Genomic DNA, 27,164 nt, shown 5'->3' on the forward strand with positions numbered 1-27,164 from the left:
GCCGCCTGTGACGCACCGTCTGGGGTGCTGAGGATGCGAAGGAAGCGGTGGGGACACTGGGGGCAGCAGGCACGAGGCCAGGATGAGTGGCAGCCGGCTGTGTTAGACGATGGGGACAAACGGTGACGATCCCTCAGCTGAATTCAGAGACCGTCCTGAGCTGTGGCTTCGGGCCAGGCTCTGGGCTGAGGCAGCCAGACGATGAGAAGGCCACATCCGGGGCCTCCAATAACTTATGCTTAATGGAGTCTTGGGGAGGGGAGAGGGGAGGGAAGCCTAAGTTAGATGAATACCACCAAGATTAGCAGGGGAAACTGAGTGTCAAAGAGAAGCACGAAACAACCTTCTCGGGGGTGGGGCGTGGTTCAGGGCAGGGAGACCCCGTTCTGGTTGCGGGAACTGGGAGGCTTCGTGGAGGAGGCACATTTGAAGAAAGGCGAAACGTTTTGCCTGGAAGAGAGGGCATGAGAGTGGGAGGTGAGGCTGGGGAGGACGAAGCCGGCTGCGGGGAGGCTGAGCGAGAGATCCAAGCAGGAAAGCCTAGTTGGGGGATGGGGGAGCAGGAGGCGGGGCTGGCGCGTGAGTGTGGACTCCGTGTAGTAGGAGGGGCTGGGGGGGTAGGCGGGGCCAGGCTGCTCAGCGCCAGACCCCCAGGAGATGGTGTTTACACTTGTTTAGGGCAATGGTCTCAAGCGCCGGAAGTCCTGTGTTTACACCCGCTCTCTTAGGGTACTGCTCAGGGGAATATAGTACAAGGCGGATGGGGGGTTGTCAGGGTGGTCCAAACGGGGGATCCAGGAGAGCCCCATGTGGTGACAGTCTGGTGGAAAGTTCAGGATGATTGCAAAAGGCATGGGGGGCCCTATAGGACTTTCAGCCTGGCAAATGCAGAGGATAAGGCAAAGGCAGGCCCGGGGACAAAAGTGAGGCCCCCAAACTGCACGACCTTGTAGCCGGGGTGCTGTTAGGTGAATAAGGACGTCATCCAGAGCTGGTTTGGGTGAGCCGGGGGAGACGATGGGCTCTTGGAAATGTAGGTCTAGGATGGAGTCTAGGGATGGAGAGTTGAGAGTCACAGAATCATCACTGTCCACATCAAACTGCTACCACTTATTGAGCACCTACTGTGTGCCAGGTGCTACGGGAAATAATTTAATTCTCACAACGAGCTACAGAGTCGGCAGGATTAGCTTCATTTAACAGATGAGAAAACTGAGGTTCAGGGACGTTAAGAAACTTGCCCAAGGTCAACCATCAGGGAAGAGGCAGATCTGGGACTGGGTATTTCCCCTATGGGCCTGCTCACCCACGGATCAGAGTGAAGTTACAATGGAAGACGAGGTTCTCAGACGAGAGGTGAGAAGATATTAGCCCGCGGGACACCTTTAGAGTTGCCACGAGCTAGGTCTCATTTCCTCAGCTGTTAGTTATCAGCTACCAGGGGGCTGCTCTAAAGACTTCCAACATAGAAGTCAAGGAAGACGTCCAGAAATGCACAGGAAAATCATTAAAATGTGTCTGGAGAATGGAAGAGAGCACACATCTGACTCGTAACTAGCACGGTTAGGGACCTTGTGGTCAGAATATAGGATCAAGGAGCTGTATGGAGACAGGAAAACCAAGATAGACTGGGTCATGAGAGCAGAGGACAAAGTTTCAGAAAGGATGGGGAGGAAGGCTGAGGATGGGATTTAGTGATTGAAGGTCATCAGTACCTTTCTGAGAGTCATTTCATTAGTCTGGTGGTAGCAGGAGGCAGCTGCAAGCAGTCAGGGCATACGGGGCGGGCCAGTGGTCCGGCATGTGCTCATGGCCTGAGGCAGAGCGGGCAGACTAGTCCTCCTACAGGTTTGGTGGAAAAATACAGAGATTGGCCTAGTGCCCCAGAGCGGGGGAGTCAAGCAGGGTCATGTTTCAGCCTGGGACATTAAGGAGGGTCTGTAGGCTGGTGGAAAGGAGTCAAAACCAGGGTAGAGGCTGGAAATGCAAGTAGGAGAGACTAGGGGATGAAGTAAACTTACAAAGGAGGCCAGAGAGGGTGAAATCATCAGCCTGGGAGAGAAAAGTTACGGTCAGATTAGGAAGGTTTTAAGTTATTCAATAAATATTCATTGAAGATCTACTGTGTACTGTAAGCGTTGGGGATAGAGCGGTGAGCATGGCAGGCAAAGTCTACCTTCAGACGGCTCACAGTCCAGTGGAGGACTTGATGGAACAGATTCAAGAATTTAAAATCTGGTTTTCTTCTTCTGGTAGAAGAAGTCTCCTCAGTTATCTCAGCCAGCCTGTGCCTCTAGGTGGGAAGACACCATGCCAGGGGGTGGACCTCTCACCATTTTGGAAACACTTCAGGCAATGGGATTTCATACCTTCCCTCTATTGCCAGTAGCATCTCATAATCGGAAGAGAAGCTCTTGGGCCAGGGGTTTCCCTAGACCTGTGAGCAGGCCAGGGAGGAAGGAGATGTGAATTCCTCTCTGGGGTCAGCTGCTCATGGTGCTTGGGGAGGGGTAAATGGGAGGTGGAACTGGCAAAAAGGAGGCAGGTGAGCGGTCAGTTCCCCTCCCTCTCTACTCTTCCCCTTGGAGGACTTTCCTGCCTAAGCCAAGGCCGATTCTGGGCCTCAGGAGCTACAATGCTCTCTTCCTTCTGGTGTGATTTCTGCAGAAGCAGGAGGAGAACGCATCAGAGGCAGACACCTGTGTGTCTCTGGGGCTCCTGGGTACATGAGGTCATACCTAGATAAAAGCCCACAGGCAACTGTCCAGTTGGTATGGCAGGCAGCATTCTATATAACCCCCTCCCCCGGAGTGTGGGCGGGACTAGTGAATATGATGGGTGTCACTACTATGATTAAGTTACCAATCAGTTGACACTGAGTTAGTCAAAAGGGAGGTCATGCCGGGTGGCCTGAATGAATCAGGTGGACCCTTTAAAGGCAGTGAGGCCTCACACAGAGGCTCTCTTGTTGGCCTTGAAGGAGCAAACGACCACGTTGTGAAGGGGACCAGGTGGCAGAGAACAGCAGGCAGCTTCTGCAAATTGAGGCCTCAGTCTTAAATCTCCAGGAGCTGAAATCTGCCAACAGGAGTGAGCTTGAAAGAGGACCCCGACCCGTAGATGAAACTGCAGCCCTAGCTGACACCTTGATTTCAGCCTGGTGAGATCCCGAGCAGAGAACCCCGCTGAGCTGTGCCCAGACCGCTGGCCTCCAGAGCTGCGAGGAAACAAACGGTGTTGTTTTAAGCGGCTACATTTGTGGTAATTTGTTCTGCAGCAGGAGGTAACTAACACACTTGGCATGCTTTAGAAGAGCACCTTGGATGTCCCTGCAACACCAGGGCCGTGAGTCCCAGGAGAGCTTCCTGCCTCCTGCTTAAGGCCTTGTACCTTGTGAACTGCAAGTGCTTCTGGGAGGAGTCCTATAGGAAGACTCAGTGGCCTTCTAAACCTTAATATGAATACGTTCTCCAAGTCTCTTCAGAGAGAAGCATTGGATGTGGGGAGAGAGGTAGCATAACGCCACTAGGCTTGGGGATGGGAAAGGGCACTGGATGGTGAGACAGGAAGAGCCCAGGACACACACTGAGGAGGTCCCATTTACCTGGGCTTGTCCCTGGGCGTTGGGATTGTATCTATGAGGTCTCCTGGGCTAGGAGGGTGTCTCTGCTGGTCCAGCTGTGGGGCACCCACAGGGAAGGGACAGAGCGGGCTGCCAGGGTAGTTGGAAAGTAGTCACTCCAGCTGCAGTCCCTGGGGGAGCGGGAAGCGCGGTGAAGTGTTCCTTGTATTGGGGGATGAAATTTGGCCTTTGTGTCTGTACCCCTCCCCCATGATCCTGGGGGAGGATGGAGGAGTGGCCTTGTTCTTGCCTTGAGTTGTTAATTTCAGCCACCTGTCCCGATTCTTAGTTCAGGAAGGCTACTCTGCTTAAGTGGCCTGTACGGCTGGGAATACATAGTTTCAGGGCCCAGGAATACTTTCTCACTTCCCAGGCTTCCCTAAGGACTGACGGAACCCACCACTGTGCTACCATTTTGTCCATCCCCTTCACACAGGCTTTGTCTGTTATTTAAGTGCAAAAATCTCTAGGAAGGAGCACTGCTAACTGTTACTGGTCATTCACACCTCGGGGGAATGTCTTTCTAGTCCTTTCCTGAGAGGTTTTTGATAAGAGAGAAAAAGTGAGAGCTTAGCAGCCCAAGGAGGAGAAAAGACCACAGATGGGGGATAGAGCTGAGAGGAGGGGAGGAAGGGCCTTGAAGGCAGACTGGCCAGTGCCAGAAGTTTTCCTGGGTTCACATCTGCCCAGATGAGGCAGTGCCGTCCCCACCCCGGGGCCTGCCAACCAGCCCCACCAAGCCCTGCCCTGGTTGTAACAGCTCCCATTGTTGGAGACAGAGGTGACTGGAATTGTGGAGCAGGGTAGCCTGGAGGGACTCCCCTTATTGAAACATCCATCCATCATCCATCTGTCTTTTTATGAAATTCACATTTTTTGAGCTCTATCCTGTGCCAGCCCTTGGGCTGGATGCTGGGAACACAGAGATGATCCAACCCCAATCCCAACCCTTATGAGGCTCCCAGGAACAGGAAACTACCCCCATGCATGACATGAATGCTGAGAAAGAAAGCGGGCGTACAGGAGTAGTAGTGATGTTTTTTAGCCTTCCTATTTAATTTTCAATTTTCTATTATTTAAAAATACACACAAGGGCTTCCCTGGTGGCGCAGTGGTTGAGGGTCCGCCTGCCGATGCAGGGGACATGGGTTCGTGCCCCGGTCCGGGAGGATCCCACATGCCACGGAGCGGCTGGGCCTGTGGGCCATGGCCGCTGGGCCTGCGCGTCCGGAGCCTGTGCTCCGCGGCGGGAGAGGCCACGGCAGTGAGAGGCCCGCGTACAGCAAAAAAAAAAAAAACAAAACACAAAAGTAGAAAGAATAGTGTAATAAACTCCCATTTAACCACCACCCAGCCCTAACAAGTTTTATTAATATTGTTTCATCTAGCCCTCCCACTTCTTTTGATGGAGTATTTTAATACAAATTCAGGATGTCATGCATTTCAGCCATGAACTCCACAGTACGCACCTCTGATACGAACATTTGGAAATAACCGCCCCCTACCATTCGCACCTCGTCCGTCCCCTGCCCCTGGCATCACCAATCCCGGAATCCAGTCCTACATCCCACACCTCTGGGAGCCTTGGCATCTCAGGCCATGGCGTGCTAGGGTTTTCAGACACGAGCCCCTCAGTGCCCCGAAGCTGTGCCTTCCCGCGCCCCCGCCGAAGTTTAGTAGCTCACCCCCTGCGCCAGCCGCCGCCGCCGCCGCCTTTCTCAGGACTGTCGCTCCCCTTCCCTGACCGCGCTCGCGCCTCTTTGTCTTCGCTGCAGATTGAAATGCTAGAACACAAGTACGGGGGCCACCTGGTGTCCCGGCGCGCCGCTTGCACCATCCAAACCGCCTTCCGCCAGTACCAGCTCAGCAAGAACTTCGAGAAGATCCGCAACTCGCTCCTGGAGAGCCGCCTGCCGCGGCGCATCTCCCTGCGCAAGGCACGCGCGCCCACGGCCGAGAGCCTGGCGGCCGAGAGGGCGCTCCTGGAGGGCTGCGGCCTCTCGGGGCTGCCGCTGGCGCGCTCGCCCTCCCTGCCGCCCACCATCGCGGGCACACTCACCGAACTGGAGGACTCCTTCACCGAGCAGGTGCAGTCCCTGGCCAAGTCCATCGACGACGCCCTCAGCACCTGGAGCCTCAAGACCGTGTGCTCCCTGCAGGAGAGCGGCGCTTACCAGGTCCACAGGGCCCTGCGCGCGAGCACGGGGCCGCCGGGCCTGGAGACCGAGGCACGGGAGCCCAAGGGCGCCCACTCGGCGGACTGGGCCGAGGCCACCGAGCCCGCCGGCCCGCCCCAGGGCCACGGCAGCACCCTCATGATGGCCTTCCGGGACGTCACCGTGCAGATCGCCAGCCGGAACATCTCCGTCTCCTCCTCCACGGCTCTGTCCGTGGCCAACTGCCTGGGCGCGCCGACGGCCTCAGCCCCCGCAGAGTCCGCGGCGGGCAAGGCCGAGCAGGACGAGGCCGGCGGGCAGGAGGCCCCGGAGGCTCCCAGCGCCGGCCAGGAGGACGTGCCCGCCGAGGACGCGAGCGCAGAGGCGGGCGCCGACGGGGCCCTGCGCGCCAGCCCGCCGGGGGCCGCGGTGCCGGCGGCGGAGGAGGAGGAAGACGGAGAGGAGGAGGCTGAGGAGGCGGGGAAAGGGGCGGAGGCCGAGGCCGGCGACAGCTCGGAGCAGCTGAGCAGCAGCAGCGCGTCCGCCAGATCGGCAGCGTCGGCCTCGGCCTCCAGGGAGGCCCTGCAGGCCATGATCCTGAGCCTGCCGCGCTACCACTGCGAGAACCCGGCCAGCTGCAAGTCCCCCACGCTCTCCACCGACACCCTGCGCAAGCGGCTCTACCGCATCGGCCTCAACCTCTTCAACATGTGAGTTCCGGGAGGTGCGGGGCAGAGGCTGCACTTACGGGTGAGCGGCGGGCCCGGGAATGGAGCGAATCGTCCCCGGGTCCTCCCAGGTGGCCTCTGGGCCGCGCCTGATCCTTGAGATAGTGTGGGAATACTCATTTTATTTTTATTTATTTGTTTTTTTTGCGGTAAGCGGGCCTCTTACTGTTGAGGCCTCTCCCGTTGCGGAGCACAGGCTCCGGACGCGCAGGCTCAGTGGCCATGGCTCACGGGCCCAGCCGCTCCGCGGCACGTGGGATCTTCCCGGACCAGGGCACGAACCCACGTCCCCTGCATCGGCAGGCGGACTCTCAACCACTGCGTCACCAGGGAAGCCCCTCATTTTATTTTTAATTGATAAGAATTTATGTTAAAGATTAGGGTTAAACCTATGCTTTAACCACTAGTACTGCTAGATGAAGCTAGGCTTTGAAAAGTGAGAAAATTTCAGAGAAAATGCACTATTAAGTAAACAATAGTACAAGTAGTATAAGGCTTGGGCAGAAAGCATTCGGGTAGGACATGAAGTTAAGAAAACAGGGAATATCAATTTCATGGGGTTGATGACATGGAGAGAAGAGGCAGTGACCAAAAGAGGAAAGGGTGGGGGGAGCAGAGACCTGGCGCAAGGAATGGGGGTGCGGGGGGCGGATAGGAGGGGAGTGTCAAGCAAGCAGAGGTGAAGCAGAAGAGAACAGGGGCATGGGAGCGGAGAAATGAACAACCACCATAGCTCAGAGCCCCCAGCCAGAACTTCCTTGCAACCAAGAAGTATACAGCTGGTGGCAAGCAGAGGAAACACACCTGCCCGTCCTGTGGCGATTTCAAGTACATGAGGCACTCGTCTCCACCCTCCACTCACCCCTTCCTTCATAGCCCTGAGCCGGGAAACACGGCATCCCTCCTGCCTAATCAATGAGGACTGAGCAGAAACCATTCACCTGTGTGTTCATTTACTCATTCAGAAGTTATGTTTGGAGTGCTTGGCACGGAAACCACAAAGATGAGGAAGACACATCCCCCGGTCTCAAGCAGCTTCTATTCTAGGGGGAATAGCTACCGTTCATAGCTCACCTGACACAAAACATTTGCAGATTTCCTAACAAGGTCTAGAGAGAGCATCATTACGCCATTTTACAGACCAGGAAACAGGCTCACCCAGGTGAGCTGAGCCCTGTGAAACAGCTAGTAAGCGGCAGAGCTGCGTGAAGTCAGACCTGTGTGACTCCCATCGCTGCTCCGTGTACCTCCGGCTGCCACCCTGGTGAGCACAGCCCTACCCTCGCTTCTGCACACACACACGTACCTGGATCCCACAAGACAGTGGTTCTCAAATTATCTATAGTGAAGGACCAGTTTGGGTTTTTACCCAATATGTTGTGGGCTGACACTTCTGTAAAATACAATTAAAATGAGTTGCTAGAAAAACAGTCACATGCTTGGTTGTCCTGAAAATGTCAACGTGTTCTAAAAGGGTCTAAAGGCTTAGCCTCTATTTCTGTACTTATCTTCTCCTGGACCGGTAAGCTTCAGCTCAGGGAGCAGCATGGATTTGCAGACCAAGCTGGGAGCACATGTGCCTTAAGACACAGCACTCACACCCACACACACACACAGACTCAAGCCTGGGAAAGTCAACCCTGAAGAGCAGGGTCTTTCTTGTGTCTGCCACACACAGGGAAGAGGGGTGTGGTAGGAGATCCCACCTCCATTTCCCAGTCTCCTCTGTCCTCCCGGTTCGAGCGTGGGTCCTGAGTGTAGACAGCAGGATACAGGTGGGAGGAAGGGCTTGGGGACCTCAGGGTCAGATCCAGTGGGACTGAGGCAGGAAGACGGAAGGGACACCTCTCCACCTGCTCTGGAATCTACTTGGCCAGACCTCCCCAGTCCCGCACCATCTTCACTCCTGTGCAGGGAGGTTCAGGAGGACGTGACGAGAGGGGCTTTTTAAGGGGAGCCCCTCTGCAGTGGAAGGAATGCTGACATTTCCTGGGAATTCTGCCCAAGGACCTCCAGGCACTTCTGTGGGTTCCCTAGGCAGGAAGAAAGGGAGGAAAGGCGTCATGGGGAGACTTGCCTCACTCTCTACCCCTCCTCCCCTCCCCACCCCACCCCCAGAAACCCGGACAAGGGCATCCAGTTCCTGATCTCTCGAGGCTTCATCCCCGACACCCCCATCGGAGTGGCCCATTTCCTGCTCCAGCGTAAGGGCCTGAGCCGCCAGATGATCGGAGAGTTCCTGGGCAACAGCAAGAAGCAGTTCAACCGCGACGTGCTCGAGTGAGTGCCCCGCCTCGGGCTCCTCCCCGCCCTCCTGGCCCACCCTCCCGGATCTCCTAGACGGCCTGGGACCTCAGCTGGGGAAGGCCTTTAGAGGACAGGACCTCTAAAGTCTGGGTGGATTCCCAGAAGTTCTGGCTCCAGTCCTGGTGGCTTCCTGATTGGTCCAGGAGCCAGAATCCCCATGGTCCTTAGCCAATCACCTGCCTCCCCGCCTGTCATTCTGCCGCTTACTGAGCCAAGGTGCTCCTCCGCTTAGGCATTGTCGGCACTGTGGATGGGGACGCGGCTGGCGCTGGGGACGCGCGTGGCTGGGGCTGGCACAGAAATGGTCAAGGGAGACCAAAAGGCATGAGAGTGAGCCTGAAAATAGAAGGCCGTCAGCTCTGGGGCCATCTCCGCCTGGGGGACCGGCCCTGCAGCACCCTCCCCGGCACCCGTCCAGCCCCCAGACCCTGAGTGTCCGCTTGATATCGTGGGGGGAACATGAGGCAGAAAAAGAAGGGGTTAGGCTGAGGGGTTTTAGAGCCAGAAAGTACTATGATTCCATGAAGTTAGACTGACCACCAAGGTTGAAGTCCAGGAGGTGGGGGATTTGGCGGTGAGGGGGCTGCTTTTGCTATAGCGCTCTGCTTCGTGGGTGTGGTGCCATGGATAGGTAGGCGAGCCCCAGGGCAGGGGGAGCATTCCCTGGGGTGGAGGGGCAGGGCCTTGGAGCCCCCTCTTCTCTGGCAGAGAGGGGGCGAGGCTCCATGAAGTCTGCTCCGGACCCGTCTCTCCCCACGCCTCTCCTGACGCCCCTCCTCTCTTCTGCTGGGCACCCCTAAGCTCACTTCCTTCTCGGAGGTCACCATTCTGTAAGGGGCCCTCCCCACTTCTCTCCCCACCCCCTTCTCCTTGGGTACAGTCTGCCGAAGTGTTTCCCCAGGAGTCCCGGGAGAACCTCGTCCTATTGTACTTGCTCTTGAAGCAGCAAGGGCCTGATACAGAGGGCTGGGGGCTCCTGCTTCAGGGCTTAGAAGCACGGAGTCCCTGTCAGTGTCCCCTGGGTGGGACTCAGACACCTGGCTTCTCTTTATGGAGCAGCCCCGCTGCTGTGTCTCCGGACAGTCACTGCTCTCTGGGCCTGCATTTCCGTGCATGGATGTGGGAGGGGTTGGGTTAGGAGGGGAGATCTGCTGTGCTCGGGAATCCCTGTCACATTCCTAAACTCATGATGGGATAGCTGTTACCTGAGTGCAGTCAGAAGAGAGGGGGCTTGGACCCATTCAAGGGACCGTGAAATCCCTGATGGCCCTTAGGTGACAGAAGCCAGCTCCTGCCTCTGACTCTTGGGGGCTTTGGGCAATCAGCTGTTCCTCCCAGAGCTGGTGTTCTGAGCACCTAAACCCCTAAATGGACAGCATTTCTTTACCTTCCTCCTCTCCCTCTGGCTCCCCTTCCCCATCCCACCACCCCTGCTGTGTGGGTGCCCTGAGGGGATGCCTTGAGGAAATGGCAGAAGAGGAGAAAGATCAAGTGTTCCGTCTCCTTCCTTTCCTGTTTTCCTCTATCTGGTTCATCGGTCTGGCATGAAATTTTCACTGGCCTTTGTCCCCTTTCCACTGGCGAAGGAGTAGAGCTGCTGCGCCCTATGGCTTCATTCCTTTCCGCTGCCCCACACCCCCTGGGTGACCCGGCTTTGTCCGTCTGCTCTGGGGCAGGGGTGACTGCTTCGCTCCCAGGCCCTGACTGCCTCGTCTATTCTCTTCTGCCTTTCCAGACCCCATGTGGCCTGGCCCCGGAATCCTGACCTGCCAGGCCCCTGTCGATCTGCAGCCCGGGGTGTACCGAGCAGCACAATGGAGACTAATTTCCACATCCTCCCTGGGCGATCGTGTGGGCGGGAGATGCAGACCAGCCGCTGCCGCCTGTGCCGAGAGGCGAGGTGGGCCGGGGTCTAGGGCTCGCGGCTGAGCGGGCTCAGGCTTGGATGAGAAGGCAGTGTGGGGGCAGGAGAGGTGGCTGGACCCGAGAGTCCGGCTCTGGCCCCTGCTCTGCTCCTGACACGCTCTGGAGCGTTTGCAAGTCACTTCTCCAGGCTTCCTCGTCTGCAGAGAGAGAGGGTTGAGCTGTGTGATCTCAGAGGTCCCTCCAGCGCCGGTGAACGTATCGTCTTTCCTAATCCTTAGTGCGTTTGTAGCACCCTGGCGTCATGCAAAATCATTTGCCCTGAACAAGCTTTGTCATCCTGCCAGAGCAGCCCTCAGGCTCCAGGACGGGGCTGGGGTGCCAGCGTTCACGGGGGAACGAGATGGCCATTCAGCACTCATTCAGCAAATACTGAGTGCCTACTGTATGCTGGGAATAGGGCTGCACTGGGCATCCCACGTGCGTACGTGTCGGGGCGGGGTGCGCGGGGAGAGGAACAGGCCTGGCTCGTGGCCTCAGGGAAGTTATAGACCCAGGTCTCAAAGGGGAGAGATGCGAGGAGGAACGTGGAAAGAGAGGTGAGGGGCCCTCGAGCCTCCAGTGGGCACTGAGCCCCAATTCTGCCACAGTGAACGCCTCAGTCCCTCGTGCCGTGTTCTGCAGCCATGCAGGCCCCGGGCTCTGAGGCCCCAGCAGACGGCCTGCGCATGGCAGCTCCATGGAAAGGAGCCCTCCTCCCCCAGGTCTGCAGCATGCCGATGGCCTGTTCTGTCTGCTGTGAGGTGCCTGGAGAGGATGAAGAAGCAGGAAGAGACAGGCACTGGCAGGGCAGCAAGACGCTGGGGTTTTTGGTATCTCCCTGCCACTCAAGCCAGCTCTCTCGGAACCTTTCAGGATCCACTGCCTCTTCCTGACTCCCACCAGAGAAAGCACACAGTGACAGTCACCCAGTGCCATGTGTCCAGGCCGGGAAGGCTTCACTGGGATTCTGCACATGCCCCCGCCGGTGACATTCAGCCTGCCGTATCCATTCTGTACAAAGCTGTTTGCTGAATAAAAGACATAAATCACCCATCCCCTTGGAGACTGAGACAGCCCAATCCACCGCTCTCTCCAAGATGCAGCCAGATGGGAAGGGGAGAAGCTGAAAGTCTCTGGGAGGGGAAGGAATGGGGCCCTCCCCCCACTCCTGGGCCTGGGGGGACAGGAAGAGAGGAGGAGCTGGGCCAAGCAGAATCTGTCCCAGCCACTGCTTCACCTCTGAGCATCAGAGATGCGGTGATGACATTTGCCTCCGGGGTCAGGCCCTCGGTGCTCTGGGAAGCTGACCTCTCCATCCCTTTGTGTCCTGGTTCCATGGATGCCCCATTCCAAGAAAGAATGTATCCAACCAGGCTTTATCAAATGATAATATGAGGCATTCTGAGCTCAAAGGGCCATGTCCATTCCAGTGTTGACCTGGGAAGGTGTTGTGTTTTGGTCGTTGGCGTTTGTTTTTTGTTTGTTTTTTTAGGAGAAACCAGCCTCAATTTCCTCATTTGTCAAATGGGGATAATAGAACCGGTCATATGAATTAACTTTTTTTTTTTTTTTTTTGCGGTACGCGGGCCTCTCACTGTTGTGGCCTCTCCCGTTGTGGAGCACAGGCTCCGGACGCGCAGGCTCAGCGGCCACGGCTCACGGGCTCAGCCGCTCCGCGGCATGTGGGATCTTCCCAGACCGGGGCACGAACCCGCGTCCCCTGCATCGGCAGGCGGACTCTCAACCACTGCGCCACCAGGGAAGCCCTGAATTAACTTTTTTAAGCGCATATGAAGTACTTAACTCAGTGCCTGAGGCTTAGTGGGCATTAGACCCCTCCCGCCTCCCCTTCCCAACACAGGGAAACCTCCCACTCCTCAGGGCTGGTCTGAGACAGAGTTCCGTGCTGGGGAAGGGAGGGGACCACCTCGAGCTTGGAGGAAGTCCTCCCCTGGTGCTGAGGGGGAAGGGCAGTGGGAGACAAAGGGCAGGGAGATCAGGATTCTCTGGGGCTGCAAGCGTCTCGCTCTCAGTTTTCACGTGGCTGGGAAATTTGCCTCTGCTCTATTTCCTTTCTGAAATGTGCGCTTCAGCAGGTTTGAAGGCCAGCGGATGGGGAAACGTTGTGTGCTGGCTGTGAGCAGTCTCTTTCCCGGCCGGCCCGGGTGATCTTCACACCCGCGGAGGGCATCTGTCGTTTCCAAGGAAACGCAGGAAGGGCAGCTTTGGGGTTGAGTAGCCAGAAGAAAGTTTCCCGGGCGTTCCTTCTCTCACTGTGTCCGCTCCGTTCTTTGTTAGATATTAGAGTCTGACGTTTTAGTCGGATTTCATCATTTCATTTCCATGGAAATGTTTTGGCCAGAGTGCAACAGATTTGCTCTTCTTAGGGGACATTCAGAAATGAAGACAGATTGTCTGTCAAACTCCGTAGGCTGGAAGGCTCTGGCCTCTCCTCACTAGGAAGGAATGGTTTGAGCAGGTCCTGCGTGTCGTCTGTGTGTAGCCTCGGAACGGTTGCCTTGCTCCTGAGGAGATCCACGGGGCAGGGGAGAGCGGGCTGGGGCCCAGGCCCACTCTGACGGGTCTGGCGGAGGGTGGAGAGAGGCTGGGGCAGGCAGGGATAGAAGGCTTTGGGGGCTATTTCCACTGCCTCCCACTCAGAGGAATGGAAGGGGGTCTCTTCTAACTGTGCTGTCTTTGGGTTTTATGACCTTGACCCCTCACCTCTCCAGTGCCCTTTCCCCTATCCCCACCACCGCACACACACACACAGACACACACACAGAGATGAGAGATTCTACTTAACAGGAAAGAGTCATTGGCATTTAAAAGAATCATTTGCTCCCGTACGTGGAGATCTTGGAACCCCAGAGTGGGGTGAAAAAGTCCAGAGTTGAGACTCTCTTTGGCTTTGTCACAGATGCATAGAAATTGGGCTTTTACACAAAAATGAACATACCCACCACCCATTCCCCTCCTGAGTACCCAGGGCCCAGCTCTGGAGAGGTGTCTCTGGATCCTGTGTGATGCTCAGGTGTGGCTGAAACTGGCCGCTCTTTGCAGTGGGACTTCCTGGGAGTCACTCCCCGCGGGTTTCTCAGGGGGGCCATCTGTGAGCGAGCAGGCAGCTCACACATATCCAGCGCGTATCGTGTGCCAGCAGGAACGGTTCTAAGAACCTTACATGCAAAGCCTCATACCATCTTGCCAGCAGTGCTGTGAGGCCAGTGCTGGGAGTCTGCACCAAATGAAGGAAACCGAGGAACAGAGAGGGTGGGGCGCTTGCCACAGTCCCAGGGCTGACCAGCGGCTGAGACCTGAAGCCTGGCAGAGAGGTCCATAACCTGAGCCCTAAACTCCACACCATCCTACCTTGTGCGTCATCCCAACAGATGCGTGGTCTGAATGCCTTTACGGCGCTTGTCAGAGCCCAGCTGTGAATCGTGGTGCTGAGAAATGCTTTAGACGGTCAGCTAGTCCAGCTCTCTCATTCTACCCGGCCAGGGACTGAGGCCCAGAGAGAAGAAATGGCTAGTGCCCAGGCCAGGGGCAGGGTAATTGAACTGAATCAGATGCTATCCCATCCCTGACTCACCTTTATTTGCTGGGCCCCAACCCTCTCATCTGGGAAGAAAACAGAGCTGAGAAACTGATCCACAAATCTGCATTGATCTGAGCTAACTCAGTTCCCTCTCTCTGATGGATGTATGTATTAAACAGTTGATGGCTCTAATGATGAAATTTCAGGCGAGTTCATTGGCGATGAAGCAAAGAGTCTTCCTACCTGTGCTAGAGGGAACTACAGATCTGCTTACTCATGGGGCACGTCAGCTCCGATTCGGTCCCTAATGAGAACACTCGTTTCTTTTTTTCTTAATATATATTTTTAATTGAAGTATGGCTGATTTACGGCATTGTGCCAATCTCTGTGGTACAGCACAGTGACTCGGTTATACACATGTAGACATTCTTCTTTTTAATATTCTTTTCCATTATGGTTTGTTGCAGGATATTGAGTATAGTTCCCTGTGCAAGGTGCATTAGGACCTTGTTTATCCATTCTAAATGTAATAATTTGCATCTACCAACCCCAAACTCCCAAACCATCCCTCTCCCTCCCCCACCTCCCCCGCCTTGGCAACCACAAGTCTGGAGAACCACATTTCTTAAGCTCTTTAATAAACTGGGAGTTTACATACATTGTCTCTTCTAAAACCCACCCCGCCCCGCCCCACCCGCCCACTGGACGTTTTAGGTGTTAGCTCCATTCTAGAGATGGGGAAAATGAGGCCCAGAGAGGCTAAGTGACTTGAACTGAAGACCTATATGGTGGAGACAGGATTCAAACCCAAGGGTGCCTGACACCAAAGGCCTGGCTTCTTCCCGTCCTACCCCTGTCACTGGCACAGAGCGTGGGTCTCAAAGCGTGGTCCCCCGAACAGAAGCAGCACCCAGGAGCTCGTTAGCAACGTCGATCCTCGGACTCCAGCCCAGACGCCTGGATTCAGAAACCCTGGGGTGGTGCCCAGCTCCGTGCAGTTGATCAGCCAGCTGGGTGATTCTGGTGCGCCCTCAGGTTTGAGAACCACGGGCGAACAGGGGGCTGCCGGGCCCAGCAAAAGGGTAGTAGCCTCCGCATCCACACGGACTCCCGATTTGTGGGAGTGGTTTCAAGGTGCACCAGCCGCCGTCCCTTCTGAGGACTTCAAACAAGATTTTCTTTGTCCCCGTGTTGTCACCAGGGTCTCTGGCAGGTCCTCCTGCTCTAGTTTCTTGGCCACGTTGCACTTTTCCTGAAAGCCTCGACCTTCGTCTGGCACGTTATGAGTTCCGACTCACAAAAATAACTCCCCAGCGGATGGGGACATTTTTAATAGAATCGGATGAGACAAGAACGGCAGAAGTAACACCCGGGTTCCTCCAGCTCATGGCGGTGGGCAGCTTCGCTTTCCATCCTAATCCTGAAAGCTGGCCCCGGCTCCGCCTGGAGCAGAGACCCACATGGGCACCGCACACACCTCTTCCCGGCCTGGGCCTGTACCTCACCTTCCAGGTCTTCGCTGTCTCTTCCAGACTATTAAAAATCCCTGCTGCTATCACTACCTATTTTCAGCTCCCAACCAGTTCCTTTGTCTGCCAGACACTGTCTTGCTATCGTTAAAAAAAAAATAGTGGAGATGACGAAATTCATTTTGATCACACTTGTGTGCGCCGCTTCAGCTCCCTGCTACACAGACCGACGCCACACACGGAGGTGTTAACGAGCAACTTCCTGCAAGGTTGTACCTGTTTATACAGATGCGGGGAACAGCTGTGCTTACGCTTCCCCAGCCCTTGGGAGGGACTTGCCACAGAATCCCACAGAAAGGAGAGGCCGCCCACCCCAGCAAGAGCACCTCCGCAATCACCCGCAGTCAGCGGCCCCTCCGAGGCGGGTCCAGACAGCACCTCAGGAGCTGCCTCTCAGGGCCAGGTCGCCGGGTTCTCAGCACTCACTGGCCTGCGTGGTTGGTTGAAGGAAGTGGGAAGCGCGTGCACTCCAGGCCGCCTCTCTGCCTGTGGTCTGGAATCCACGGAGCCCTTCCCTCGGCAGCCGCGTCCAGGGGTCAGGTCCAGCTGATCGGGGCCCCCAGGCAGAGCTTCCAAAGGCGCCGGCCGCAGGGCTCCTTCCCCAGCTGACCGTGTGCTCACAGCCCCGTTCATTCTTGAGTTTGGTCTGTCACTCACTCATTCATCCACCCCAGGAACGTTTACTGAGTTCATACATACGACAGGGATGCAGAGACCGACTCCGGGCGTCGGGGAGCGCGTGGCCCGGTGGGAGGACAGGCAGATGCTTGGGTGACACGGGAGACACAGCAGAGGCACCGCGGAGGTCGAGGAAGATTCCGGAGAGATGGAAGGCAGACCTGGAGGTTGGGGGTGGGCGGCAGGAAGGAAGAGCAGCGTGTGCAAACCTGGGGCCGTGGGAGAGCCAGGCTGCTGGGCTGGAGTCAGGATGCGGAAGGGGCAGGAGAGTCCGGGAGCAACCAGGGCCGTGCTTTGCTGGGGAGCTCAGGCTTCATATGAGGGGTGTGGGAAACCTCGAAAAAGTATAAGCAGAGGAGTGAGTGACAGGGCCAAATGGCCGTCCTAGAAGTGTTGTTCCGGAAGATGGTTTGGAGGCAGGGAGGCTGGTTCGGAGGCTATTGAAGGACCAGTTGTGGCCAGCTGATGAGGCTCTTACCCTCAGCAGAGGCTGCAGGGAGGGTAGAGGCGGGTGGAGCCCTGAGGCAGGGAGAGGCAGCAGGGTCTGGTGACTGGGGTGGGCGGAGAACAGAGGTGGCCGATCACAGCGAACAGCCTCCTGGGCTGCTGAGAATCCGGAACACTGGGTCTTTCTTTGCTGCAGGCCCACTGGAGTAATCGGAGCAGATTATACCAAATAAGCACGTATATATTTTTAGCTTTGAGGGGAGAGCGATGCTGGGTGTGGTGACATTTCATCTGAAGAATTCCTCAAACTAGACATTATCAAATATTTACTCAGAGCAAGTTAAAATATTAAATACTTGGTAAAGCATAAAATATATCCACCCTGACTTTCCTGTGAGAGATGCCAGCACAACCTGTGGCCTTGTGAAGATTGCCCAAGGACTGACCTTTGCACTCAGCAGCCCTCATCCACACTTAGTAGCACCATTACTTAAGGGGGTCTCTTATGAACACTGTAGATTAACAACAATAAAAAATAACTAGTTCGTGACTAATGGAAAATAATAAGGGTGAACTCACGGCTACACTTAAGAGTTGTGGCATTCAGAGCCATAGGAATGGGTGAGGCCCCTAGGAAGAGGTTGTAAAGTGGGGGAAGGGACCTGGTGGGCAGCCCTGAGTTAGAGGCCAGGGGGAGGAGGGCCTGCGACGGAGGAGGGGTGCCTCCGGAGAGGAGAGAGTCAACCTAGGGGAGGGCAATGGGATGGAAACGAGAGAGGCGTGTTCCAAGGAGGGAGTCTTTAACTGCGTTGACGCTGCCAGGAGGCCAGTGTGATGAGGACAGACGTTGGCGCCACTGGACTTGGCAACATGGCGGCCGTTGGTGGCCTTGACAAGAGTTTTAATGGAATGCTGGGGTAGATGCTTGGCTGGAGCGGGTTGAAAAGTGAATGGGATCGAGCAAGTGGAAATAGCATGAGTAGGGATGACTTCTAGAAGTTTGGCTCCAAAGAGGAGTAGAGGGACTTCCCCGGTGGCACAGTGGCTGAGAATCCACCTGCCAATGCAGGGGACACAGGTTCAAGCCCTGGTCCAGGAAGATCCCACATGCCGCGGGGCAACTAAGCCCGTGCGCCACAACTACTGAGGCTGCGTGCCGCAACTACTGAAGTCCCGCACCTAGAGTCTGTGCTCTGTAACAAGAGAAGCCACTGCAATGAGAAGCCCGTGCAGTGCAACAAAGAGTAGCCCCCGCTCGCCGCAACTAGAGAAAGCCCGCGCACAGCAATGAAGACCCAACGCAGCGAAAAATAAACAAATAAAATTTAAAGAAAGAGGCGTAGAGAAAAGAATTAGTGACTACAGAGCAAAGAAGGGTTGAGGCTGGGTTTTAATTTGTAAAATAGAAAAGGCAAGACTTTGGGTGCTAATGACGTTGATTGAGTAGATACTAAACTGATATGGAAGAACATCTCCAACTTCGTGTGTCCAAAACTGAAGTCTCGATCTCTCCAGCATGTGTGTCCACCCATCTCAAAAACTAGTACCACCAGGCCCCCAGGTGTTCGAGCCCGAGCTCTGAGACTCACGGCCGACTCCTTTTCCCTACCGCCCACATTCCTTCCATCACCTTGTCCCATCAGTTCTCCCTCCAGGATGTCTCTCAGATTCTGAGCTGGCCTGGTCCGTTCAGGTCTGTTCAGGTCCATTCAATTTGTTCCACCTTAGCCAAGGCTCGTCGTCTCTAGCCTGAACCTCTGTAGGTGCATCCTGATGGCCCCCTGCTTCTCTCTTGCTCCTGCCCTTCCTTTTTCATTCATTCTTGCCCAACACCAGAGAAATCATCTTAAAACAAACTGGATCTCATCATGTCTCCCCCTCCCCTCCCCCTCCCTTAATCAGATCCTACTCACCTTTTAGGTCTCTGCTCAAATGCCACATCCCCAAAGAGGCATTTCTGGACACGCCAATAAAAAGTACATCTCCTGTGTCCCCTCACAAAACCCTGTCCTTTCCCCACACAGAACTTGTCACGATTGTAATGAAATAATTATTTTTGACTCTGCGCTTAATGCCTGTCTCTCTCACTGGGACAGGATCTGTGTTTGTGTTGTTTGCCCCTTATTCCAGGTCCCTAGCACAGTGCTGTGTATGCAGAGGTGCTCAGTGCATGCGGGGGGTGGGGGAGGGGGAGGGCAAGTTAGCTACTGGGGGTCAGAGAAAGCCCCAGGAGGCAGAAGGTAGCGGGTCAGGGGTTTGGTCCGCTGCTGTGGGCTCCGTGTACCAGGCCAGCTCAGAGACTGCAGGGTGGCCACATGGCCTCATGTGACTGCTGACAGTGAAACGGCCTTCACCCGAGACTCTGTGATGTGTCCAACTGCCCCTCCTTGGGCCCTCACAGGTCCCACCAGGCATCTGGGTGAGACAGCAGCCCCCAGCGAGAGATGCATTAGCAACAGCCCCCGAGAGGGAACATGCCAGGAATGCGATGTGTGCGGTGCCCCCTGCAAGGTCAGCTCTCTTGTGAGCTTTGGTTTCCTCATATAATAAAAAATAACAGGGTGATGCATAATATCCCACCGGACTGAGGAGATGAAGTCATTGCCCACTTGGTGAAGCACTGAAAAAAATATTCAGTGAAGGAGGTGCAGAGGGAGCTGCCCACTGGCGTAGACTGGGGAGGGTCTCCCTAGCAGAGGGAACACCAAGCAAGCCCCTTTGCAGTCTCAGTTTTACCTTCTGTAAAATAGGGAGATTATACACCAGAAACGACCACCCAGAAACGTGTGATTTTTTTCACCTTAAAGGTGATCAGAGAGGAGAGGGCTGTTGGCTGTGCTGGTGGAGGTGGCAGAAGGATCTGGAGAACTGCCAGCGGTCTGCTCCCAGCAGGATTTCAGGGTGATGAAGAAGACGGACAGGAGGGGAGGTTTTAGGTGCAAGTGATCTGCAGAACACGGGAAGAACGGGAGACGGGGAGAGGAGAGGAGAGAGAGCCAAGGTCAGGTGCAGGCTGGCACCTTAGGGAGGTGGGGAGGGGCGAGGACCGTGGGGAGTGATTCCTGGATGACGGAGCCCCCGTTACAAGGTGAGGGTCCACCAGGGCATGGCCTCGGCCCTGCCACCTGCCCCAGGAGGGCACTGGTTCCCTGGGAGGCGGGGAGAAGCAGCCAGTCGTGTGAGCTGTATTCCAAAGCCAGCCAGAAACGACGCTGCCCTCCCCTGCTGCCTGCAAGCATCCGCGGAGCCTCCAGAGGCTGCCTGTGGGCTGGCTCTGGGTCTGGGTCCTCATCAGGCAATGTCACGGCGGGGCAAGAGGTCACCTGGCCCAACCCCCAGCTCTACAGACAGGAAACGATTAGCAGGCAGTAGTGTCTTTCCGCCTCTCAAGACAGCTTCTGGGGGTTTTGCAGAAAACGTCTAGATTTTTTCTCAAAGATCTGACAACCCCAGACCACTTGCCCATCAAACAGCGATGCCTGTGGTGGCAACTGCAGGGAGCAAGGCAGGAAATCAGTGTGTGCGTGCGTGCGCCTGCGCGCGCATACGTGTGTGTATGCGCACGTGCCGTGGAGAAGGGGTGGGGCTGTCTGTCTCTCCCTCCCGCGCTCCCTCCCTCACCACCCCACCACAAAAGCAGCCCCTGAGAGCCGAGAGGACACGCGTGCTCCCGTGAGCTCCCGGGCTCTCATTTTAAAAGCATCCCCCCGACCTCGCGCTCGGCTCAGCCGTTCGTTTTCAGTTTCTAAGGATCGGCTGGCGAGTTTGAGGGATGCTGATTCCCAGGCACTGCTCTCAATCGTCTAGTTGGTAAATCCGGCGTAGGGCCGGGGCCCTGCATTTCAACCGGCTGCCTGAAGGCTCTGCCATGGGGTCCTGCAAGAGGTGGGCTGTAGAGCCTCCCCAGCCCCCGCACAGGTGTCCGCCCGCAGAGGCCTGCACACCCCGCGCCGTGGGTGGTGTAGCCCGCTGCCTGCTCTGCGGGCTGGCGTTTCCACCCGGCTGAGTCTCCTGCCCTGGTCCTTGACTCTCCGGCTTGTTACTGGAGCGGCCAGCAGGAGTCACTTGAGTGAAGGGCTGGAAAGCCGGCCGCCGTGCTTGGCTGGGCACGTCCGCCAGCTCCCGGCTGCTCTGCGGCCCCCTCCCGCCGCTTCCCTCGGTGCCCATCGCGGGGTCAGCCCCGGTCCAGAGCATGGGGGACAGTCCATGGACAGAGGTTCTGGGAGGGACACCACTGAGGGACACAGGGTGCCGGGACCGTGGGGTTCAGAGTCGTGCAGGGGGGCCAGGTCGGAGGTGGGATGGATGGACTGACAGGGGCAAGTCCTGGACCCCAGACCGGGGGGACCAGGGCCGTTCTGGGGTCCTCCGGGCAGCCGGCCTGTGTGTCAGGGTTGGCCAGGCTGGGGCCCGTTGCCTGGGCCTGGGCCTTGCAGGAGTCGGCGGGGCCCAAGGACGAGAGGCTGCAGTGTGGCCGCCCGCTGCTGCTCACCCAGGCCTGCCCAGCCGGCCGAGCCTCGTCCCCCTCGTCTGCTCTGCCTTCTCCCTTCTGTCTTTCCCTCTTTCTCCTCTTGTCTCTGTTTTCCTCTTGCTCTCTGTCTCTGTCTCTCCCTCCGTGTCTCTCTCACTCGACTCTCTACCCCCGTGTCTTTCGCTGTCTCTGTGTCTCTGGCTCCCTCCCCGGCTCCCGCTCGTGGCCCTCCTGCCGCACCGGTTCGCCCGCTCCGACCGGCATCCTGTCTGGCTCAGTCGTGCTCGATGCGTCCCTCCTGGCCTGGCTGGGCCGGGCTGGGGGACACGCAGCTGTGGGCCCTGTGAGGCTGCCCCGAGTTCACCTTCCCTCACCTGGGGACGGCCCAGGGAAGAGGTGACAGGAGCTGCCCTCTCGCCTGCTGGACCTGCTGTCTGTCTCAGGTGCCGAGACGCAGCCCATTCCTACCCTTGGGCCAAGTCCTTGCCTCCCATCTCCCAGTCCCTGCCCCACCCTCTACTGAGGCCGCCAAGCCTGAGAGAAGCCCGGGCTTCACCAAGCTGGGTGTGGCTCCCAGCCTGCAGATGGCCGTCTGCCCTGTCCTGGGGGAAGAGCCCCGGCCCTGCCCTCTCTGGGTGGCCTCGGGACGCCCCTTCCTCCTTGTTCCCCCCAAGAGGAGTGGGGGGAGGCGGGGCCGCCGACCACCAGGGCCCTGACTGCCGCCACGGGGGCTCCTTGCTTTCTCCTAAAAACCGACAGCAGAGCCAGGGTCAAGCGGGGCCCCCCAAGTCTCCCAGGCCGCAGGCAGCCCCAGAGCTGATCACGGAGGAGTTGGGGCCTGCTCAGGGTGGGACAGGTGGGCAGTGGTGTCCAGGGCTGTGACGCTGCTGGCGTCCACCACGGGCTGTGGGAACAGAGAAAGGGCAGGGTGGGGCAGGGTGGGGCAGGACAGAGGGGCGCAGTGCAGCGCGTGGGTGCAGAAGGCGACATGTCCGCTGGGGCCCGCTGCTCACGGCGCTGGAAGCGGTGCACCCCGGGGAGGGGAAGCGTGGATACGCCGGCGGCTGGGAGGGCCTCGGGAGGGAGGGCCAGGAGTCTGCAGACGCTCCGACCTGGGAGGGTACTGGTGTAAGAGGAGGTTCCCAGACGGGGCGGAACCAGGGAGAAAGGCCCCGAGAGGCCTTGGAGAGGACAGAAGAGAAAGCGCTGTTCACCGTTTGAACCCCTGACTCTGGGCGCCCTGGGGCTGAGAGGAAAGGACCTGCTTTAGGAGGCAGCAGGCTCAGCCTCCTGGCCCTGGGGCCTCGGACAGCTGGCCGCAGCCCTGGACCCCAGGGTCCAGAGGTGGGAGGGAGGCCCTCAGGCGGTGCCTCGCAGGGCCGTCGGGTGGGAGGAGGTGTGACGAGGGTCCTCACGGGCGGTGGAAGGAGACTCTGGGGGTGTGTAGGGTAAGTCACCCCTTGTTGGTCACAGACACCAAGTCCCCCCTCCCCACCAGGGTGGGGCTTCCAGCCGCGGGTGGGCCACGCCCTCCTCCCAGCTCTGGTGGGTGGAGCGAGGTTCGGGGCCCACGCCCCTCACGACCCCCTCCCCTCCCGGCCTCAGCTGCGTGGTGGACGAGATGGACTTCTCTGCCATGGAGCTGGATGAGGCCCTGCGCAAGTTCCAGGCGCACATCCGCGTGCAGGGCGAGGCCCAGAAGGTGGAACGGCTCATAGAGACCTTCAGGTGGGACCCTTCCCCAGCCCCACTCCGTTCGCACACACCCGGGACTTGGGGGCGGGGAAGCAGAGTGGCTGTAAGCCTGGGGGCCAGGAGTCCCTGGAGGGCCGGGAGGGAAGCAAAGATGCAGGACGGACCCCTCGGGCTCTCCCTGCAGGCACCTCACCCTCCCCATCGACCAGCACATCTTTCCTGAGCGTCTGTGTGAGGCTGGAACGGGGCCGGGAGTGGGGTTCCGGGGGTCTCTGGGTGTGTGACAGCTGCCCCGTCCCCTCGGAGGGGATGGGGACCGGGGTACGGGGCAGATGGCAGTTGGCGGCAGGAGGGGGAGCCTCCCTGGGCTTAAGCCCTCGGAGGACTGGACACGTTCCCAGGTCCCCCCGTCGCTGGAGCTCAGGGAAGGTGTGGGCCCTCAGCACCCTCACGTGTCTCCCCGCATAGCCAGCGCTACTGCATGTGCAACCCCGAGGTGGTGCGGCAGTTCCACAACCCGGACACCGTCTTCATCCTGGCCTTCGCCGTCATCCTCCTCAACACCGACATGTACAGCCCCAACATTAAGCCCGACCGGAAGATGATGCTGGAGGACTTCATCCGAAACCTGCGAGGTAGAGGGGCGGCGGCGGGAGGAGCGGGGACGCTGCTCGGGTTGTTCCGGGAGCCTCAGCCCCGATGCTAGGTGGTCACCCCGGTGGCCAAGGGCACTGCATGCCGCTCTCTGGGCCCGGTCTCGCCGAGCGGCCCTGGGGAAGTTGCTAGCATGCCAGGCATCGGGGGAGTTTCCGGGAGCTGCTGCCACTGTCCTGCGGCAAGCGGCAAGGGCCCCTGGGCGATGCCCCTTGCTCTCTGCGGAACGTCGTCCGTTGGGTGACCTCCGGGCCCCAGGCACCACGGCTGCTGTCTGGGTGGTACTGGCCCTTTCCTGCTCCACGACTTAGGAGAGAAGAGCCACGAGCAGGGCCTTGAGATAAGCTTTATGGCGTTTACCAGACAAGTTGTCTCCTAACTGATGTGTGTTGGATTCAGGTTTCCTGGGTTTCATCGCTTCCTCGTTTTTAGTTTACTTCCAGGGAAAAGGTACACTGGAGACAAACTTTTATTTAAGAGTTTGCATGTCTGGATATGTCTTTTTCTATCCTCAGTCTTGATTGAAACTTTGGCTGGGAGCAGAATTCCCGGTTGGAAACACTGAACTCAGAATTTGGGAGGCATTGCTCCGTTGATTTTTAGGTGTCAGTGCTGCCACTGTTACAATCCCTGACCTCTTGCTTACGTTTCTTTCACTCTCCCTGAACATTTTTAGGTTCTTCTGTTTGTCTTTTGTGTTCTGAATTTTCACCATGATGTGTGCCCTGTTATGGTCCTTCTTTCGTCCATTGTGCTGGGTACTACATTCTTCCTTTTAGTCTAGAAACACATGCCTCTGATTGTGGGAAATTTTTTTTTTTTTTCATAGAAAGGAAAGATGCTTTATTCAGAAAAGCCGGCAATCTGGGGAGAAGTGGACCTCTGTCCAGAGACCAACTCTGAAGATTCTGCTCAACCATGACAATTTTTAAAGGGAAAAAGGGGAAGCGATCTCAGTTAATCATTAAAGCAGGAGGTCAGATTCTGTCAGACCTGCTGACTTCTCCTGATTTTCCTTGGGACGCTGGGTTGCTCAGGTGGTCTGTCTGCAATTGGATTCTTTGACCCACGTGGTCTGCCTGTGCCCTCGGGGTCCACCTGCAAATTTACTAAGGGGGACCTAGGGGTAGAGAGTTAGTCGTTCTTTAACTGCTTAATCCTTCATTCTTACTCCTTCTAATCCAGGAAAGGGATCAACAGGTTAAGAGCAAGGCATTTTGTACATTTAGTAAAGCAGAAATCAGGGACTAGGTTGAAAGTGGCTTAGTGATCTCATCTTTATGAGGAAGGTCTGAGGAATACAGGGGTGAACAAACAGAAGAGGGGCAGAGGAGCTGCTTACGGTTTCATCATCTACGTAAGTCAAATCATTGAGCTGTATGCCTTAAACTTACACGGTACTGTGTATCAATTGTATAGCAATAAAACTGGAAGAAACAAAATCAGTTGGTACTTTCAGCTGTATCCAGTTGTTGGTTAACTCACAGATAGACCTGATAATTTAATAGTCACAAAATATTTAACCTCAAATAGTAATTGCAGATCAAATTATTTGTACAGACTCCTTTGCGTCCCTATTGGTAAGGTGTTAAAAATTCTGTGAAGCGTAAAAGTTCTGCCCCATCTGGCAAGTGCCTAGACGTCTTCGCATACGCTTATATTATTTTGGAAAACTGCATACATATACTCCAATATACAATATCTCTAATTAGAATTTATCTTCAGGTGGGAACTCCTCTTAAATACTGTATCTGATCATTTTCCCTCTGCATTTTCCATACTCTCCTCTGGAACTCCTATTATTCAGGTGTTAGAACTCCCAGTTTGAGCCTCTGATCGTTAGAGCTCTCTATCTGCCATCTTTGGCTTCTCCTTTGACTTTCTTGAAGATGTCGCTCGGCTTTATCTTTCAAATCTCCTACTGAGTTTTCGTTTCTGCGATCTTATTTTTCATTTTCAGTAACTCTTTTTTGCTAAGTGTTCCTCTTCTACAGCATTTTGTTCCTGTTTTGTAGATGCAGTGTCTTCTTATTCATCTCTGAAGGTATGATTTTTTTTCTGATGAAACTTGGTTGTCCATCCAGATTTAACAGTGAGCCACTAAAAGGCTGATTAAAACTCTGGGCACGTATGGGGTTGCTGACTGATGGACATTCTCACAGCAAGATTTAGTTGAGCTGTTTCATTGGGAGACCTGACTGCAGAATCTTTAGATATTTTCTCTTGTGCTGGTTGCTTCTTCAAAAGAGAAATGTCCAGTCTGTTGCCCAGAGGGTATGAGTCTGTCTGCCAGTATTCCGAGATCTTTGTGGGAAATGGGTTGAGAGGGTCTCCTAATATGTAGATATCATCTCCATCCCCCAGTTTTCAGCACAGACTCCCACCCTTGGCTGGGCTTGGGATCCCCCAGCCCAGAGTTCCTGGTTCATCCCTTCCAGAGGATGAAGCCTCCATCAGAAGACTGGGCTGGAGGAAGGGGCGGGGATGTCTAATTGCCTTTTAAACTGATTTTCAACCGACTTTCCTGTTTCGAGCCCAACTTCACCTCCACCTGCAGGGGCTGCACCAACTCCAGAGCGCTTGGTGCTTCTGAGCCTCCTAACCTCTCTGCTGGCTTCTGTGTCTTCTTTCCCAGGTTTGCTGATCCATGTACTCATTCACCCACTTCCAGGTCCCCTGGTACCACTGCCTCTTCCCCCGTCTCCGCCTTTAAAAAAAATAAAAATTCCCTTTCCTAGGGCATTCAGAAGGAGCAGAGGGGGTGCAACCTGCCGTCTTTACCTGGGAGCCCCGTGTGCTCAGTCCCTGGCCTGCTCTTTCTTGCCCCCAGCCTGGCTTCTTCCAGGCCCCTGGGTGCCCGACTTTCAGAACCAAACTCAGATGTGGGAGAAACAGAGTCAATACAGAGGGCCGCTCACAGAAGGTGTAATGTCCTCTCGGCACTTAGGAAAACTCCTTGGAGAGCACTTGCCCGAGATGTTTTATTTTATTTTATTTTTATTTATTTTTTTTCTGCGGTATGCGGGCCTCTCACCGCTGTGGCCTCTCCCGTTGCGGAGCACAGGCTCCGGATGCGCAGGCTCAGCGGCCATGGCTCACGGGCCCAGCCTTTCCGCGGCATGTGGGATCTTCCCGGACTGGGGCACGAACCCGCGTCCCCTGCATCGGCTGGCGGACGCTCAACCACTGCGCCACCAGGGAAGCCCAAGATGTTTTATTTTTAATTTTTCCCTCTTAAGAAAAAGGAGTGTATAATCATTAAAGAAAGATTTAGAAAAAGTAGAAAGAAGACTTTTTTTTTAATTGCCTCTGTTTCTACCTTCTGGGGAAAGTTGTTTTCGTGTTGGTATATTTCCTGCTGGTATTTCTTGCTACCAGAGTCTGAAGGTCACTGTGAAGTGGGAGATGGGTGGCGGTCTCCTCACAGCACC

The 27,164-nt window shown here is 56.2% G+C and overlaps 1 protein-coding gene across 2 annotated transcripts in view; it reads left to right on the plus strand.

Moving 5' to 3' along the window:
• The window catches only part of IQSEC3 (IQ motif and Sec7 domain ArfGEF 3), a 95,698-nt gene that overhangs the window by 54,779 nt on the left and 13,755 nt on the right, over window positions 1-27,164 (plus strand). Inside the window, exons 4-7 of one of the 2 annotated variants that reach the window (XM_065887188.1) lie at window positions 5,398-6,488; window positions 8,625-8,786; window positions 22,990-23,112; window positions 23,548-23,714. In XM_065887188.1, the coding sequence (XP_065743260.1) occupies window positions 5,398-6,488; window positions 8,625-8,786; window positions 22,990-23,112; window positions 23,548-23,714 (1,543 nt within the window). Of the gene's footprint in view, window positions 1-5,397; window positions 6,489-8,624; window positions 8,787-22,989; window positions 23,113-23,547; window positions 23,715-27,164 lie in introns of those variants that run through there. The other variant, XM_065887189.1, reaches the window with a different exon arrangement.

This window comes from Phocoena phocoena, chromosome 11 (assembly GCF_963924675.1).
Source record: "Phocoena phocoena chromosome 11, mPhoPho1.1, whole genome shotgun sequence".
NCBI classification, from domain to species: domain Eukaryota; kingdom Metazoa; phylum Chordata; class Mammalia; order Artiodactyla; family Phocoenidae; genus Phocoena; species Phocoena phocoena.